The sequence below is a fragment of the Polypterus senegalus genome, chromosome 16, assembly GCF_016835505.1.
Source record: "Polypterus senegalus isolate Bchr_013 chromosome 16, ASM1683550v1, whole genome shotgun sequence".
Lineage (NCBI taxonomy): Eukaryota > Metazoa > Chordata > Cladistia > Polypteriformes > Polypteridae > Polypterus > Polypterus senegalus.
Window position 1 is genome coordinate 10,942,782 of NC_053169.1, and position 16,954 is coordinate 10,959,735.

Below are 16,954 nucleotides of genomic sequence, written 5' to 3' on the forward strand. Positions count from 1 at the left end.
ATAGAGTAAAATTGAACAGGAGATTGAATCAAGTAAAAAAAACTTAACTAATTTGAAACTAAATATTGGTCCGAGGCTTAATGTTTAATGTATGCTCTGCAGTATTTTTTCGGTCTATTTGTGTGCTGATTAAAATGCAATGTAGCCTCTTGACAGGCTAATCCAGGATTTCATCGTTTTTGCCCTGCTATTGTTTTTCATGATTATTGCAGTAAGCTCTCATTAACTAAATGTCACAAGCTAATTATGCTTGCATCACATTGTGCAGTGTGGCAATCACGAGAAACCACATGATTCAATGGAAATATAAAGAGTTTCCTGATGTATCTTTATGCATCTCACTTTTTGATTTACATACATGACATTTCCTAAATAGGGCTATTTGCTGCTTTTAATACAAAAATATAAATCATCTTTTAAAGTAATGTGCTGAATTTAATTCTATCATTTTTCATTGTTACAATACAATACCAAATGGAAGTGCCAACGCACAAATTCCATCATGGACAGCATAATTTATGGCATTGTGTTGAGTATGTGAGAAAAATACATGTGTGCCAATATGGTAGCATTTTTTTGATTAAATTACCATGAATTTCAGCCTGTCCTCCGTCACTACACATAACATAAAGGTACACCTGTTACTCATGCATTTTACTACGTCACAGATTTTGAAAAATGTGTCAGGCGTGGGTAATACAAAAAAATCAAAAAGTATGCTGTAAAAGAGTTGTATACTAGAGCCTACTTTTCAAACTTTGAAGCCTGTTTTTAAACCTGTCACTTTAATTTGTTTTCCTTCTGCTTTGTAACTGTAAAAAATGTATCTTTGCTAGGGTGCAGTCATCCAGGAACTCTGCAAAAGCCAGAAAAACAGTTTTTTGATGAAAATTGTAGTTTCAAGACAGAGAAAATTAACTACCACACACACATTGATGCACATATAGACACTACACTAAAATAATGATTTTTATGAATTCGATTTTTTTCTTAATTAGTTTATCATGATAGTAAGAGACTATCAGTGGGGGCTGTCATGGGGGCACTTGTATTTTGATAAGCTTATAGTGGTGGGGGCGATGGTGACTTGCGTAAGACTCAGTGTAAGACAAAAGCAAGGTGTTGGTTAGAGAACAAGGCCAGGAGGCATCAGTGGGTGGCTGTGTGGTGTTTTGTGTAAAGGTGTTTGGAGGGAACCTCTTCTGCATATAGAAAATGTGGGAGCTTGTAGGCATGAATGAAATGTTTAAAATTATGAAGGGAATTAGTCCAGTGGATCGAGACAGTGAAGATGGAGGGACACAGTTAGAAACTTGTTAGGAGAAAATTTTGCGCAAACATTAGGTAGTTTTTCTTTACACAGAGAACCATAGACACTTGGAATAAGTAGTGTGGTAGACAGTAGGACTCAAGGGACTTTCAAAACTAGACTTGATGTTTTTTTTAGAATTAAGTGGATAGGACTGGAGAGCTGTTCTTGTCCACATTGTTCTAATGTTCAGCAACTTAATTTGTTATAACTGTTCAAGAGTAGTACATATATTCTTATATGACATGTTAAATAAGGTAATTTCAGCGACGAATTTGTTATGGAGAAAAGATGAGCATTGTTTTGTGAAGGTCTTCTGTCAAATGTGCAATGGAAATTAGGCACAGATGTGCTAACAAGGATTAGCTGGGCATGGGGAATATTTGTATAGTTCACCACTATTACTGTTGAGCATCCTTTTTGTTAGTGATGGAGTAAAATATGTAAGTGTTGGGGAAATTATATTGTGGATATGGTTGTTAAAGGCAGAGTATAATTGGAAAAGACTATAATGCGAATGGCAGTGTATGCACAGAAATCGCCTGACGGTGAGGATGGGAAGTGGTGAGAGAGAGATGCACAAAAATTTGTATAATATGAGTTGAAAGGAGGAGGAAGAGACAGGAATGGCTGGGGTGCTTGGAGCAAAAAGAAATGAATGACTGAAAGGATGCAGCATGATTGTAGCAGTGGGGTTGAGAGTACCAAAATGTAGCTATAACAGTTGCCTGATCACAGGAAAAGATTATTGCATTTAAGGATACCTACAGGACTGTTTAAAATAAACTATAAAAATGTGAGCAAAGCTTCACAAACTGGGCTAATCCGTGTAATGGCTTTTCAGTCTATTGTAGCATATGGCAATGTTCACAGTGTTGTGTTTAGCGATGATTTATACAGGGGATCTAGTACTCTATTTAGTTGGGCCTTGTGCTAGCTGGGATAAGCTCCCACACCCCTGTGACCCTGGTCTGGATTAAGGGGTTAGACAATGACTGACTGAATACAAATGGGGAAGAGAATGGTAATTATTAAATTCATGTTTCAGAAGATTTTTTTTTTTATTGTAGTATCTTAACTTTTAGACTGTTATTATCCAGCTGATCTTGGCAAATTTTAAAAATATCTTAAGTAATTTCTAATTAATTCCTATTTCATGCTTTCAGACAATTGAGATGATTGAAAAAGAGCAACGAGAAGTAGAAAGGCGGCCCATTACTAAAATTACTCATAAAGGAGAAATAGAAATTGAAAATCAAGAGCAAGTAAAGGAACCTGAAGCAATGGAAGTGGAGGTATAATTAACATTTTATTTTTGATAATTTTATAATAAACATGAATTGATCTGACACATTAGTCTAATTTAAGACTCTTTAATTGTACTTTTCATGGTTAATTTACATTCTTGAAATTCAAGATTATGCACTTGTCTAAGTACAAGATTAAAACTGAGTAAATAGTAAGGTAGAAAGACATTATCATATATTCAAAATTGAGTAGAAAAAAAACTTAAAACTTTCTTCCCTAGAGTGTATGACTTCTTTTGGGCTTTATCAAATTGTAAAAGATAAAAATTGCATACTTTATGAAATAAATAAATGTCCACTAGTGAAGTTTCTGAAATTTAGAATTACTGTTAAAAATGTGTTGTTTAAAGTTAGGAATTTAATTTTAATAACCAGGTACAAATATGATTTCTGATTATGATTTGTCCATTGAATAGTGTACCCTGTAACTTTAGAGACTGTGAATTCAAAATTGGTGCTTTTATGTGTGCACATTTTAGAGATAAAGAATACTCCATCCTATAATTGTTTTTTATGTTACTTAATGTAGTTTGTAGTGATGGCTGGGAAAAAAGTTCAATGTTGTGGTTTCATTCACAACAGAGAGAAAAGAGTTTATGATATAATAGAATCCAATGGTGATCAATGCTGCACAATGGCAAATGATGTAACAAGTGTCAAATGGAGGAACTTCATGTTACACGTGTTGTACTGTATACAGTAATCCCTCCTTGATCGCGGGGGTTGCTTTCCAGAGCCCCCCGCGATAGGTGAAAATCCGCAAAGTAGAAACCATATGTTTGTATGGTTATTTTAATATATTTTAAGCGCTTAAAAACTCTCCCACATTGTTAACATTATTAGAGCCCTCTAGTCATGAAATAACACCCTTTAGTCAAACGTTTAAACTGTGCTCCATGACAAGACAGAGATGACAGTTCTTTCTCGCAATTAAAACAATGCAAACATATCCTCCTCTTCAAAGAATGCGTGTCTGGAGCAGAGAATGTCGGAGAGAGAGAGAGCACGACAGAAAAGCAAATAATCAAAAAATCAAAACGTGCTTTTGGGCTTTTAAGTATGCTTTTGCACTGCGATAAAGCGTCATTTTTTAGAGGAGTGTCCGTATCCTCTAGGCAAACAGCCCCTCTGCTCACACCCGGTCTGTCAGGTGCAGAGAACGTCAGAGAGAGTGAGAGAGACAGAGAAAAGTAAACAATTGAGCACCGCGTAAGAAGCAAATCGTAAATCATTGAGGAGTTTTAGTTAATATGTAATACATGCTCTGTTTGGGTAGCTTCTCAGCCATCTGCCAATAGCATCCCTTGTATGAAATCAACTGGGCAAACCAACTGAGGAAACATGTAGCATAAATTAAAAGACCCATTGTCCGCAGAAATCCGTGAACCAGCGAAAAATCCGTGATATATATTTAGATATGCTTACATTTTAAATCCGCGATGGAGTGAAGCCGCAAAAGTCGAAGCGCGATATAGCGAGGGATCACTGTAATCCACATGACCGTCACTCCAAGAAAGTTTCCCCACCAGCCTTCAATACACTTTTTTCTCCTCATTACATAATAGTTGCTCATAAAATGCCTATATCTTTATTCATAATAATTTGCTACTCTTATGATTATGACTCAATTTTTATTTTTTTATTATGCTCCACTTATCCTTAAACTTATGGTATGAATCTCTCTTTGTTAAACCCACAATTACTGATTTGGACATGTGCATTCAGTTTTAACATGTGCTTTCGTTTGTAGGGTGTAATCATTTGGCCCTGAGACACGAAAGTCTGCTTGTCTTTTCCAGGGTTTCCATGAAAACTGCACTCCATGCAGCAAGCTAATAATCACACTGAATTGGAATGTCTCCTAAAGACTGGCTGCAGTATTCAAATTGGGAACTGCTTCAGATGACTTAACTGAGATAAAAGTAAAATTTATTTGAGAGCATCTGAGCATGAGTCATCTGGGAGAGAAATCATATGCTGTTGCAGGCTCATTAGCTAGTTTAGTTGGTGTTTGTTGCCTATGAAAGAGCATTATTCACTTGTGGATATCTATTTTTGCATGTTCCTTCCCACTGGTGCCCATCTTCTCCCCCTAGTTTGTCCATGTAACTGCTAAACTGTAGATACAGTACAAGTTAAGGACTTGCATGTATTAAGTCATATAAATATTTTAATAATATTTATATATTTTATGTAATGCAGCTTCACTGTATCTCTATAACTGTCAAGCCTGTATGTGTCTTGTTTGAAGAACATCTGAGGGGTCAAATATTTTCTTATGTTTTGCATAAAAATCATATGAAAAACAGAAGGGTATCAGAATGAATTAGTCACATCTCTGAAATCAACAATAAATATGCAAGTTTGCCCAACAACAAATAGGTACTAATGATAATTTTACTCTTTCCAGCTGATAAGTATTTTTTGGCATACACCACAAAATGAAAATTTTATAAGCATTCAATATGTAAATTGGTGTGGAGAGGTCATTGCTGCCCTGTATTTACTTGTCTTAACTGTTTTCCATTTAGCAGGAACCAGCGCCTAAACAAGTAGAAGAACCGGAGATTGTTCCAGATGTGATACATCCCTGTGCTGAAAAAGACACAACTAGTCAGCATAAGAAGCATCTTTTTGACTTAAATTGTAAAATTTGTACTGGTAATTATCGATCTTTCTAATAATTATGTGTTTACCTATCACCTTTACAAAAGTCTTTAATTTCAGATGTAATTTTGCATTATTTTGTGATGTTCACATCAATTTTTCTTACAATAAATATTCTAAACTGTTTGAAATTCATTGTAGGTAAGAGATTAATTATTTCAACTTTTGGGATTTTTCTTAAATTGTGAATTCCATTAGATCCTTTTTGTTTCCTTTAGGTAATGGTGTATTGCTCTGTTTTATAAAATGTGATATAGTAATTATTTTCACTATTTTTTTTTTAAACAAGAGACAGAAACGTGATCTGGTTAATTATTACTTTGTATTTCTGTTTAGGTCGAATGGCTCCTCCTGCTGATGACACACCTTCAAAAGTAGTAAAGGTTGCAACTACTGTGTTACGAAGACAGTCAGGTTTTGAAGGAGAAAAGGAGGACTCCATGCCGTCACAGCTTGATATTTTGCCTTTTAGCATTATTGATGAGAATAAAGCCGTATCACCGTCTGTGAGTTCCTTTGCTTCAGATATCAGGTATACAACATAAAGAAAGATTTTTATTATATGCACCCAAAAATGTCACTTAAAAATACATTTTTTTTAATGACGGTTATTACCATTTTTGTTGTATTTTCCAGTCTTTATAGGAAGCCATTGTCTGCTTATTTTGTTGCCAGTGAGTTAATATGAGTGCTGCAGTTCAGCCTATTTACGTTCAGAGTAATTTTTTCCTTGCTGTAAATAGGCTGAAATGCAACACTCATATTAACTCACTGGCAACAAAATAAGCAGACAATGGCTTCCTAGAAAGACTGGAAAATACAACAAAAATGATAGACTTTGTCACAACCCCCCTGGAATGGGTTTGAGAATATTATGTTGAGTTATAATACAGTATATGATAGTTAATTAGTGTATGTCTTTATGATAAAGCCTTTGCCAGTATCAAGAATACTAAAAAATACAGCATTTTTACTTGTAATAAACTTGTTCTTAAACACTTTAAATGCAGTTTACAAATTATTGTTATTAATTTATCGATTGGAGAGAAATATCACTAAAAGTAAAACTAAACAAAATTTATGAAATCTGTAACAGCAAAACATGCATAGTTTAAAAGTGCAGTTTTTAACAAATACGTAACTTTAAACTATTCAACAAATATTTTGTATTTTCAGGTGCTTTTTTTTTTTTTTTTAGATAGTAAAAGAAAATATCAATTAGTCTTTACAGTCAGGTTGTTATACTGTTATCAGGAAGCTTCCTTTGGTATGATTTTATAAAACATGTTTGTGTGTAACTAACTATATGAATGACTTTTCTTATTCTTCTTATTCCTCCAATAAATTATTTTTATTAAATAATTTTATGTGATAAAGTAAAAATGTATGCAACGTTCAAGCTCACTGTCATGTGTACAAAGTACAAGAAGAATCTTACTTGAAGGTCTTCCATTGACCCTAGGCAAGAAAACAAACCCCCCATACAAAGATAATGATTACTGTATAAACATTTTTTTGCAGTAGCTGTCATATTTTTCTTGATAAACTAACATTTTTAATTTACTTCATTCCTATGAGGCACACTTCCAGCTACTGTATATGTGTAGTCTGCATTAAACCTACTAATATAGTCTAATTTAATTAAAATATTAAATTACATGCAACAAGAAAACCTTGCTGAAACAGACATACCGGATTAGTTTTGTCTTTAGCTTTAAAGATTGACAGTTCAGTTCTGGCCCGTCTGACCTCACTGTGTGAACCTGAGTGTGTCAGTTAAATTCACGATGCATCAAGTTTAGTGGTGCATAGAAACAGAAATACTATATCTTAATAACTGCAAAGATCCTTGGGGCAGTTTAGCTGTAGAAGGAGCAATATAAAATAGTTTGGTTATTTAATGTTTACAAAATCACCATGAAATATTTGTATAGAAATGCACATAAATATTTTTTTTTAATATCTTAGAAATGTATATGACATTAGAACAGAGAAGAACAAAGTTCTAGCCCCATATTGCTACAAAACCCGCTGTCCTTCCTTACTGCAGGCACTCTGCAGTATAACACGACACAAGTAAAAATAAATGATTTTGGAAGGAATACAGCAGAGGTCAGATAGTGTTTCAGTCATTAACAACCAGGTATCCACTTTCAGGTTAGCTTCCGAGATAATGAAGTATAACTTGTTCAAAATGACAGTGACACCAGTGTCCACTACAGGATACAAAGAAAGACTTGGTGAAAGCTAATTAGAACATCCATCCATCCATTTTCTAACCCGCTGAATCCGAATACAGGGTCACGGGGGTCTGCTGGAGCCAATCCCAGCCAACACAGAGCACAAGGCAGGAACCAATCCTGGGCAGGGTGCCAACCCACCGCAGGACACACACAAACACACCCACACACCAAGCACACACTAGGGCCAATTTAGAATCGCCAATCCACCTAACCTGCATGTCTTTGGATTGTGGGAGGAAACCGAGCGCCCGGAGGAAACCCACGCAGACACGGGGAGAACATGCAAACTCCACGCAGGGAGGACCCGGGAAGCGAACCCGGGTCTCCTAACTGCGAGGCAGCAGCGCTACCACTGCGCCACCGTGCCGCCCGCCAATTAGAACAGTTACTGCTAATTTCGAGTAAACAGTAACTGGTCTCAGCAGCACTTCAAATGGGAGTTCAATGCAAGGATGTGTATTGCAACCTTGATTTAGATTAATGGAGCATCAGCATTCCTGCCAGGCAGTAGAGCACTCCAGAACTTTGGGAACAAACAGTTGAAAACTCCTGTCTCCTACAGTGTGTAGTTGTATTTATCTGTGGAACTTTAAGCTGACCTACAGAACATTTCGTTACTGCAGTTTATGGTCTGGAATATATGCTTGGCATTAGTAAGTTTTTGTCAAGTGAAAAAGTTTTGGGGGAAGAGGGAACTGGAGACTTGATTTCTTACAGGTTTTGGTGTCAAAAGGATGACTTTAAAATTGATTTTCATCTTATCTGAAAGCTTAGTAAGTACTGTATTTCTGAATTGACCCAAGTTTATCTAATCTAGTTAACAAATGTAATGACAAAGCATTAAATTATTGTCAAAGATGTGTCCTAAATTTCATATGAACTTTGACAAATTAAAGGTCTTGCTGTGTGCTGTAAGAGTTGTCAGATGTTTTCCTTCTTGCTCAGATTTAAGCAGTTTTCATTCAAAAAATGTTTCGCTTAATAAAAACAATTAAGTATGTGGTTGATGGAGTATAATTGCATGGACTTAGTAAAGGACTTGGTCAGCAAGCTTCTGTGAACACTCCAAAAAAAGTCTTAACGTTTTGGCTGTATAACTTTCATCACATGCACCTAACCTATCAAGTGCTATACAACCCAGAAAAACACATGCTTTGGATCGCACAACTTTTATTCTTTTCTTTTGATATTTTTCCCCCAGAACACTAATACAGTGTTGTAAGGCTTTAATTTGGAATTGCAACCTGCTCCGTAATTGTGTTAAAATGTTTTCATTTAGTAAGAAAGTTTCCTCTCTTAAAGGTTAGAGCCAGGCCCTGTTTTAGAAGATGAAGCAACATTTCTCTCTCGCTTGGAATGCATTTGGAAAGGCTTCATCAATATGCCTTCTGTGGCAAAGTTTGTAATTAAAGCGTATCCTGTGTCTGGTACATTTGATCACCTAACAGAGGTATGTTTATTTTGTTTTTAAAAATCCATTTCTGGAAATTATAAAGTGGAACTTTGGTGTAGTGTCCTTGCTTTCTTGTTTAAGTCTCCTATTATGAGGATGTCTTGTTAATAAAGACACCACATCACAAAGACTATCTTACTGTGTACGATCTTCCCGAATGCTTATTTTTTTTACTTTTATATATTTTAATGCTTTTGTATTTTATTTGCCTAATGAACTAGTTAAACATTACTGAAATACATAAGAAAAACATTTTTGCACCATTTTGAGGTGAGATCCCCTTTCACAGTAATGGGATTTGAACTGGCAACCTCCCAGATACCAATGCAGATTCTTATCCACAAAGCCACCACTATAATATAATATAAAATAAACATATTATATAAATATATAAATATACACACACACACATAATGTGCACCAGATTTGTCTTTTAAAAGTAATACATTGTGCATTATTCTGAAAACAACATTCATCTGAAATGAAGGCCTTTTTTGACACAAGTGAAAGTGAGCAATGCTGCTTTGGCCTCCACTACCTAAAGCTTTTGACCCAAGTTAGGTATTGGTGTGTAAATGGATTGCAAATTTGATCAAGATATGCTAGTAGAAAACTTCACAGGTGCAGTATTGCTGTTTGTGTCTGCGGAAAATTCTAATCTGCTGATGTTCATTATATAAATGGTGTCTTCATTACATACAGTAAATGGTGGCCCCCAATTCAGCTCAGAGTAGTAGTGTGTTTTTGATAGGTACATCTTGGGTACATATTCCATTTCCATAATTAGTCTCTGCCATTGTTTCTTGATTATATGAACTGTATGAAACTGTTGTGAAGTTTGCAGAATAGTTTGCCAGATTAGCAAGCAGAAGCAAGAGCAGTGGATAAAGTGTTAGAGGCCTAGTTATGCCTGTTTTTCCAATGCATGGATACTTCCTTTGTACTTGAATCAAGTGTGTTAGCTTTTTAAAAGGTTTCACAAGACTAACCCAATTGGCATGCAAATTTTAAAAAATGTAAGATTTTATTCCTGTTTGTAATTTATTTCTAGGATCTACCTGACAGTATCCAGGTTGGTGGTAGAATATCGCCACAGATGGTTTGGGATTATGTTGAGAAAATACGGGCCTCGGGAACTAAAGTAAGTGCTGTTTAGCAAAGTTGCCTATTTATTAATAGCTTCATGTTTCTCTCTAGTTTGGTTACTCCCGTTTTGGGGGGATTGTGCAGCATCAGGCACAAAGCAAGAACTGGCATCAGTCATCACAGGGTATAAGAAACATAACCTACACTTATTCATACAGAGCCAATGTAGAGTTCTCAGTTTGCCCAACAGGAAAGAGTTTAGGATGATGAAGGAAAGCAGTCTTTTAATCCAATGCAGGTTAACTTGTCCAAAATAATTATTACAGTGACTTAATTGTTAAAATATGATTATAAAGAATTTCAATTGAATAAAATAATGCAAAATTCAGTAGGCAATAAAAAAAAAACACTTAGAAAAATTGTATATTAATAAACATATTCTTCTTTATCTTAGAAGGTTTTGTGTGTATGAGCTATTTTTAAAGCACAGAATTCTATACTTTCATGGGGAAATAAAATATTATATTCTGGAAGCTCCTGTGTAGGCAACTACTGCCCATGTAATAAGTTCATGGAGGAAAAGCACAGTCTTAAGTAGTAAATTTAATTTGTATTTCTGAATACATCTCATAATTTCTTAAGCCCACACTTCTTCATTTCTAGATGGAGTTGCCTCAGCCGTAGCTCATCTGCACAGACATATGTTAAACATAACTGTGACAGGCAAAAGTGGGGCAGATGCAGGCATAACAGAGAAGTCACTATTACCTACTTATTCAGATTTGTTTGTTAGGGCTGTCACAGATTTACTGTCTGAATGAAGAAAATAGTTTGTTGTAACACAAATGTTCAAGGAAAGGAGACACACACAGCAGAATACAGCAGATCTTTTTACAGTACAAACGCATGATAGCCGGTTGTTTAGGTTTTCTTTGCTGTACATCTGTTTAAACTTTGAGCTCAGTCTCTCGTCCAGCCCACCCACTGTTCAATCTTATTCAGTCTGGCAAATGGCTCAGATCAGTCAACACCAGGACTACAATGTTTAATAAAAATACTTACCCATAAACTGTGAAATGCATGAATTTAACAACTTGACCTTATGTGCTGTGGGCAATAATGATGAATTCATCTGAGTGTGTTTATGGGCTATTGGGGACTGATAAGTACTCTTGCCCTTATGTTGTATATTTTACATTGATGTTTTATTTGCATAAGATTCAACAAATCAAATTCCTTACAAGTCATGTTCGTAGTGCTGTGGCAGGGCTCAGACAGAACTACCCACCTGTAAAGAAGACTCACCCTCACACTAAAAGCCTGATTAGTTCACTCATGAAAGCAAAAGGACACCTTGCTGCAGATCTACCTCCATCTTGTTCATAGTGCTGTCCCTAAACGCAGTCCTACCTATAAGAATGACACTGGGAATGTCTGTTACCAATATCCGGCCCAACACCAACTGTCCAGCCACGCTTAGTTCCCATTCTGAAATGTTTGTGAAGGTGATCAGATGCTACCGCTAGTATTGCATGTTTGAAAATCATTCCAGACTTGGTCTTTGTAACTCATAAAATTCTTTATCTACGTGGTTTGTAAAAATTAAAATAGGGTATTGTATCACTTTATTGTATATGTTCATTTTTGTAAAGAGTTGTTCATAATTCAGGGTTAACGTTTTTCAGAATTTGGAGATTTGTTTGTGTTTTTTTCATTTTGTACAACTAATTCTAGAACTCTGTCAGCTCTAAGAGTCCCATACGAAATAGGATTTCCTTTTTTTTTTCTTCTAGGAGGTATGCTTAATTCGCTTTTGTCCTGTAACTGAAGAAGATCAGATTTCATACACACTGTTGTTTGCCTACTTCAGTAGCAGAAAACGTTATGGTGTGGTTGCCAACAATATGAAGCAGGTGAAAGATATGTATCTCATACCTCTGGGGTCTTCAGAAAAAATCCCATACCAGCTTGTTCCATTTGACGGCCCAGGTATGTATAAAGTTAAATGCAGCTCAATGAACATTATTCAGATAGAATTTTAATTATTTGTATATCACATTTTTATTTACCATGTTGCTTGTTTGCTTTTTTGACAGGTTTAGAAGTGCAGCGGCAAAACCTCCTGCTTGGATTAATTATTCGGCAAAGAGTCAAGAGAGATTTTACTGCTGCTCTGTCAACAAATATTTCAGAAACAACATCAAACAGACTTTTATCGCAGAAAAAAAGCAGAGTCGATGGTTCCAGTGATAATGGATTCAAAGATAACGCCGGCGCTGCAGACGAAGATAACGAGGAAAATGATGATGATGATGACAACAGCAATGATTTTTTTAATTCCCTTTCAACTGTTTTACCAAAGCACCATGGCAAGACTTCTCAGTCTAGTGAAGATGAGGTTGAGGATGAAGAAGAGACCACAAAAGTATCTGAAGTAACTTTGCAAGAACCAGCCAAGCCTTTACGGTTTCTACCTGGAGTTTTGGTTGGATTGGATAGCCAGTCTTCTGCCTTAGACTTTGCCAGCAAGCCAATACCCGTGGATGATATTCTTCAGAGCCTTTTGGGTACCACAGAAAAAGAGGAGGAAGATGAAAACATAAGTGCGCCCACTGTTATCCCTGCTTTAGAAAGCACAGTTGCAAACAAAATTCCGTTTCTGAATGATCCAAAACCTGATCGTTTTATTGTAAAAAGGAAAGAGGCCAAAGGTAATAAATCAGAATCTTCTCCTCCTGATGAAACGTCATTTCCAGTTAAAACCAACACCGAAGATACAAGAGAACATGAAAACCCCCAATCAGCTGTTACTTCCTTACCAGTTTCCCTGAAAGATAAACCTCCTGATGTTTCAACAGAGGCATTCCTGGCCAGTTTGTCCGTGGGAAAATCTGAGTTGGATGAGTCTCTTGCAGGGAATATTCAGGGAGAACATCTTAAAGAGCCGTTAAAGGAAAATAGTGATAACAAAGGCCCCAGTAGTTTGGAGACTGCTCTTAAAGAGGCACACTCTTCTGTAACTTATGGTGCTCCTAGCGAGGATAATGGATCTTCTGCTGCAAAGTTTTCAGGGCTTTTGAGTACTGCAAGGGATCCACGCCAAGCAGCTGGCAGAACTCAACAGAGTGGCACCAGTACACCTCACTCAGATGACCAAGGTGGAGTCAAAGATAGTGAAAATGACAGCGTATTGAAAACAAAAAGTGAACTTTCAGATGCAAATGTTGTTACAGTTCCCGACGAGCGAAAAGAGCCCTGCAGTGTTCCTCTGGTCATAAATTCAAACTTACAGCCTTCCTACTTACAACCGAAAAGTGTCTCACAGGAAAGGAGTACAGACTATGCACCAGAAAAAGAAGTTACAGCGTGTAACATTGACACAATTTCCTCTTTCAGAAGTGAAGTCGGCTTTAATGTGAATTTACCACATAAGCTGCAGGGTCCTCCTGCAGGTGTGTTTACACACGCTAGTACTTCACAGCACAAATTTCCTCCACTTCACATGAGTGATGCTGAATATAACTTACAGAGTGCTCCACCATCAGGTTTTCTAAATCCAAGTAACAACGTATTGCCTGGCTTCCAGCCTCACCCTCCACCGATACCACCTTTGTTTGGTTTCCCTAGGGGACCACCTCCAATATTTCATCCTCCCGAACCTCAATTGCAAAACAGTCATGTGCCTTGGCCACCATTAGTCTTCTCAAAACCAAACTTTCCACCTCACCACACCGGCTTTGTACCTTCTGGACCGCAAGTGTCATATGACCATTCAAGGTTTACGTGTCCCACAAGCTTGCACCCTTTAAGGCAAAACAAAGGTCCCGAAAGACGCTACAGTGACCCAAGTGATAGACAAGTTCACCAATCCGACAACAGCTTTAGGAGGGACCAGAGTGAGCATCAGAGTCGTCAGAGATTTTACAGTGAATCGCACCATGAAAGAAGGGGACGACCAAATGAGAGGGACCAGGAAAGAGACAGGGGGAAGTTCTGGGATCACCATCCTGAAAAGGACAGACGGAGGGAAAGAAGTCGCAGTAAAGAGGAGAAGGAGAGAGGCCACCGTCAGGACGATCGGTACAGAGGCAAGGACAGGGACAGGCACCAAAGTTATAATTCAGAACACTCCCGATACTCTGACCGACAGAAGGACAGGCATCACGAGGAGGAGCATGAGCATCGCCACCACAAAGAAAGAGATAAGAGCCGGGAACAGGAGAAGAGTAAAAAGTACTCTGACTATGACAAAGGCAAAAGAAAATTTAAAAAAGACGAGAAGAACTCATGATAGAAATGTGAACACGTTCTATCCGCATTGTCAGCATTGTGCCAACTCCTCCTCAGTGTTAACAGTGCTTTTTATCATTTTGGCTGGTAGAAAGCCAGCTGGGTTTTTTTTAATATAAAGTGGTATTCCTGTTTTATTAATGAACATTGTACCTTAAATAGAGGTAGCTCAAACAATATTTTCAAGAACTTAACCATTTTAACAAGTTATAATGTAAGACATATCCACATTCATGACATAATTGAAATATTGCATTTTTATAATTTCATTTTTTTAATTTTTTTGGTTCATTTGAATTCAGCATATACATCATTTTCTTTGCACTATTATAAATGAAATATAATCAGGACGCACATTTTCATTTCACAAAGCCGGACTTGTGGACCGTCAGATTTAAACGTAAAAACAAGAGCTGTTGTTGTTTTTTTAATATGAGGTATGTGGCCGCCTGCCATCTTGAAGACCTTAAACTGAAAAACAGACGTATAGGCTACAAATTCTTGAAGTGATTGGTATGGTTTTGCTATGGCTGACTTAACCCCAGGATGTATTCAAACATTTCATTATGTCTCTCAGATTTGGAATCCTTTTTCATCCTCCATTTTGTAATATATGTGTCTTACTTATCATTACTTCTTAACACTTTCATAATATTCAAAGTTTTTTTTTTTTTATTATTTTATTGATTTTAGTTTGTACTTCAAATTTAAGAAAGATGTTTTTAAAGCTTGTTCATAATGATGAACATTTACAAACGTTTTATGTAAATCAGTGTAAAAAATAAAATTAGTTCTGTGAACTTCTGAGTGGATGTAAATTGCAAAGGCTACTTTATGTAGAAAAAATACTACTGATATCTTTGGTCGATATTTGGCATGGAAGCTCTACATGGTCTTTTAATTATATATACAGTACATCATGGAAATATTGAAATTCCTGGGATCGGAGCTCATTTATTTTTGTGTACAAATTTTCCAAAAAAAAAAAAAAAAGTTTGCACTTTCTGCTGTTTTTTTTTTCTTCTTCTTAAGAATCAGTCAGTTTAGTTAGCCACATGAATCGATAGCATCAAGAAATAAAAGAAGCCGCTCCGTTTGAGCAGACGCACCCACATTTCTGAAGGGTGTGCTCTTCACTTTGGAAGGGAGCCATAAAAACGGAGAGACTTGAATGGACGTGACGCTGGAGAAACACTTGAAAATGTTGCGTTATGTAGTGGCAGACTAAACAGAAGGTCAGCACCGAGGTTTGTTAAATTCATGGGTAAATGTGTCTTGGATTAAGTCATTATACATAGATCTGTAGGCTTTGGTTTTTCCAATGATTTTAAACCTGTATGATTTAGTGTGCCTTGTAGCCACAAATGCTCAATTTTAATGTTTTCTTATATAAAAAAAAAAAAATAAAATTGTTACAACAGAGAGCTATACTTGGTTTTTTAACATATGAGGTATGTGGACGTCTGCCGTCTTGAAGAACTTTATTAAATTCTAAAGCATTTACGTGCCTTTTGTTGCTTTAAAATAGGAACTATGATTATATAGGCTACTTTACACCTTTTATGTAGTAAATGGCTTTTTTTGTACAACTTGTTTTACAAGGAAATAAAAATCAAAGAGCCATGTAATTTGCTTTTAGAATTTATTTTATGTCGATGCATTGTTCATTTGTACTTTAAAAGCAAATACTCTTGTGTAAACTGCACCATTTAAGAATAAGGAGTTGTAGAGCGCTGTCTTTTTATGTCCTTTGTTTACTTTTCTGGCTCTTTGGTCTAACGGTAATTCTAACTTAAAAACCCACAGCTTTCTGGGACCGAACTGCCAGCCTCTGTTACAGTTTCGATTTGCATGCCAGGAAACCAGAAGGTGACCTTAAATGGGTGACTTTGTTTCCCCCCCAAAGGTAAGATTACAGATCCATGCAAAAGTTCAGACACCCCTGGCCAAAGTACAGTTTGTTAATATTTGAGTTAAAATCAAAGAAGCAGTGACATTTTAATTAATATCTGAATGTGTTGTTACGATTAATTTGATCAACTGAAAAAAAAAAAATAATAGTAAATGTGGTATTTGCAAATGTTTAGCTACCCTTCTAATGCTGCGGTTCATTTGAACTGGAAAGTCGGAGTTCCAGAGTTCTGAGTAGGAAGTTTCAACTGGAATGTCCCATAAAAGTCGGATTTACTGCTTGGGAGGTCAGGAGAGCCTCACCATCCCCGACGTCAAAAATCATCCAAGATGGCTGCACCACACGTCAACAGAAGCGAAAGGCTAAGTGTCATACTGATATGAGCATCTAGGTAGTGAGACATCAAGCAGAATGACACCTTTTATTATTATTATTATTTTAATTAAAGAGATTATTTCAGGCAAGTTGTAGTAATAATTATAATGTATATGTACAGTATATTCTTTAATAATTATTACATCTTGCCAGAAGGAGGGACTGAGTTGCTTTGAAAGCCTGCAAATTGTAATCTCTTTAGTTAGTGAATAAAGTTGTCATTTTGCTTGACTTCTCACTACATCCATAATGGCTAACATGGTACAACACCCTACCACTACTTAGCACTTGTGTCTCATTAAATCAGCTGTA

At 36.4% G+C, this 16,954-nt stretch overlaps 1 protein-coding gene across 4 annotated transcripts in view; it reads left to right on the top strand.

The window, feature by feature from the left end:
* Window positions 1-15,327, top strand: part of phf3 (PHD finger protein 3) — an 81,486-nt gene extending 66,159 nt beyond the window's left edge. For 3 of the 4 annotated variants that reach the window (XM_039738712.1, XM_039738715.1, XM_039738716.1), the window contains 7 exons: window positions 2,476-2,604; window positions 5,148-5,277; window positions 5,620-5,815; window positions 8,829-8,976; window positions 10,031-10,120; window positions 11,859-12,054; window positions 12,162-15,327. In XM_039738712.1, coding sequence (XP_039594646.1) covers window positions 2,476-2,604; window positions 5,148-5,277; window positions 5,620-5,815; window positions 8,829-8,976; window positions 10,031-10,120; window positions 11,859-12,054; window positions 12,162-14,356 — 3,084 coding nt within the window. In that variant the 3' untranslated portion in view covers window positions 14,357-15,327. The remainder of the gene's footprint in view (window positions 1-2,475; window positions 2,605-5,147; window positions 5,278-5,619; window positions 5,816-8,828; window positions 8,977-10,030; window positions 10,121-11,858; window positions 12,055-12,161) is intronic. The other variant, XM_039738714.1, reaches the window with a different exon arrangement.
* The last annotated feature ends 1,627 nt before the right edge of the window (window positions 15,328-16,954 follow it).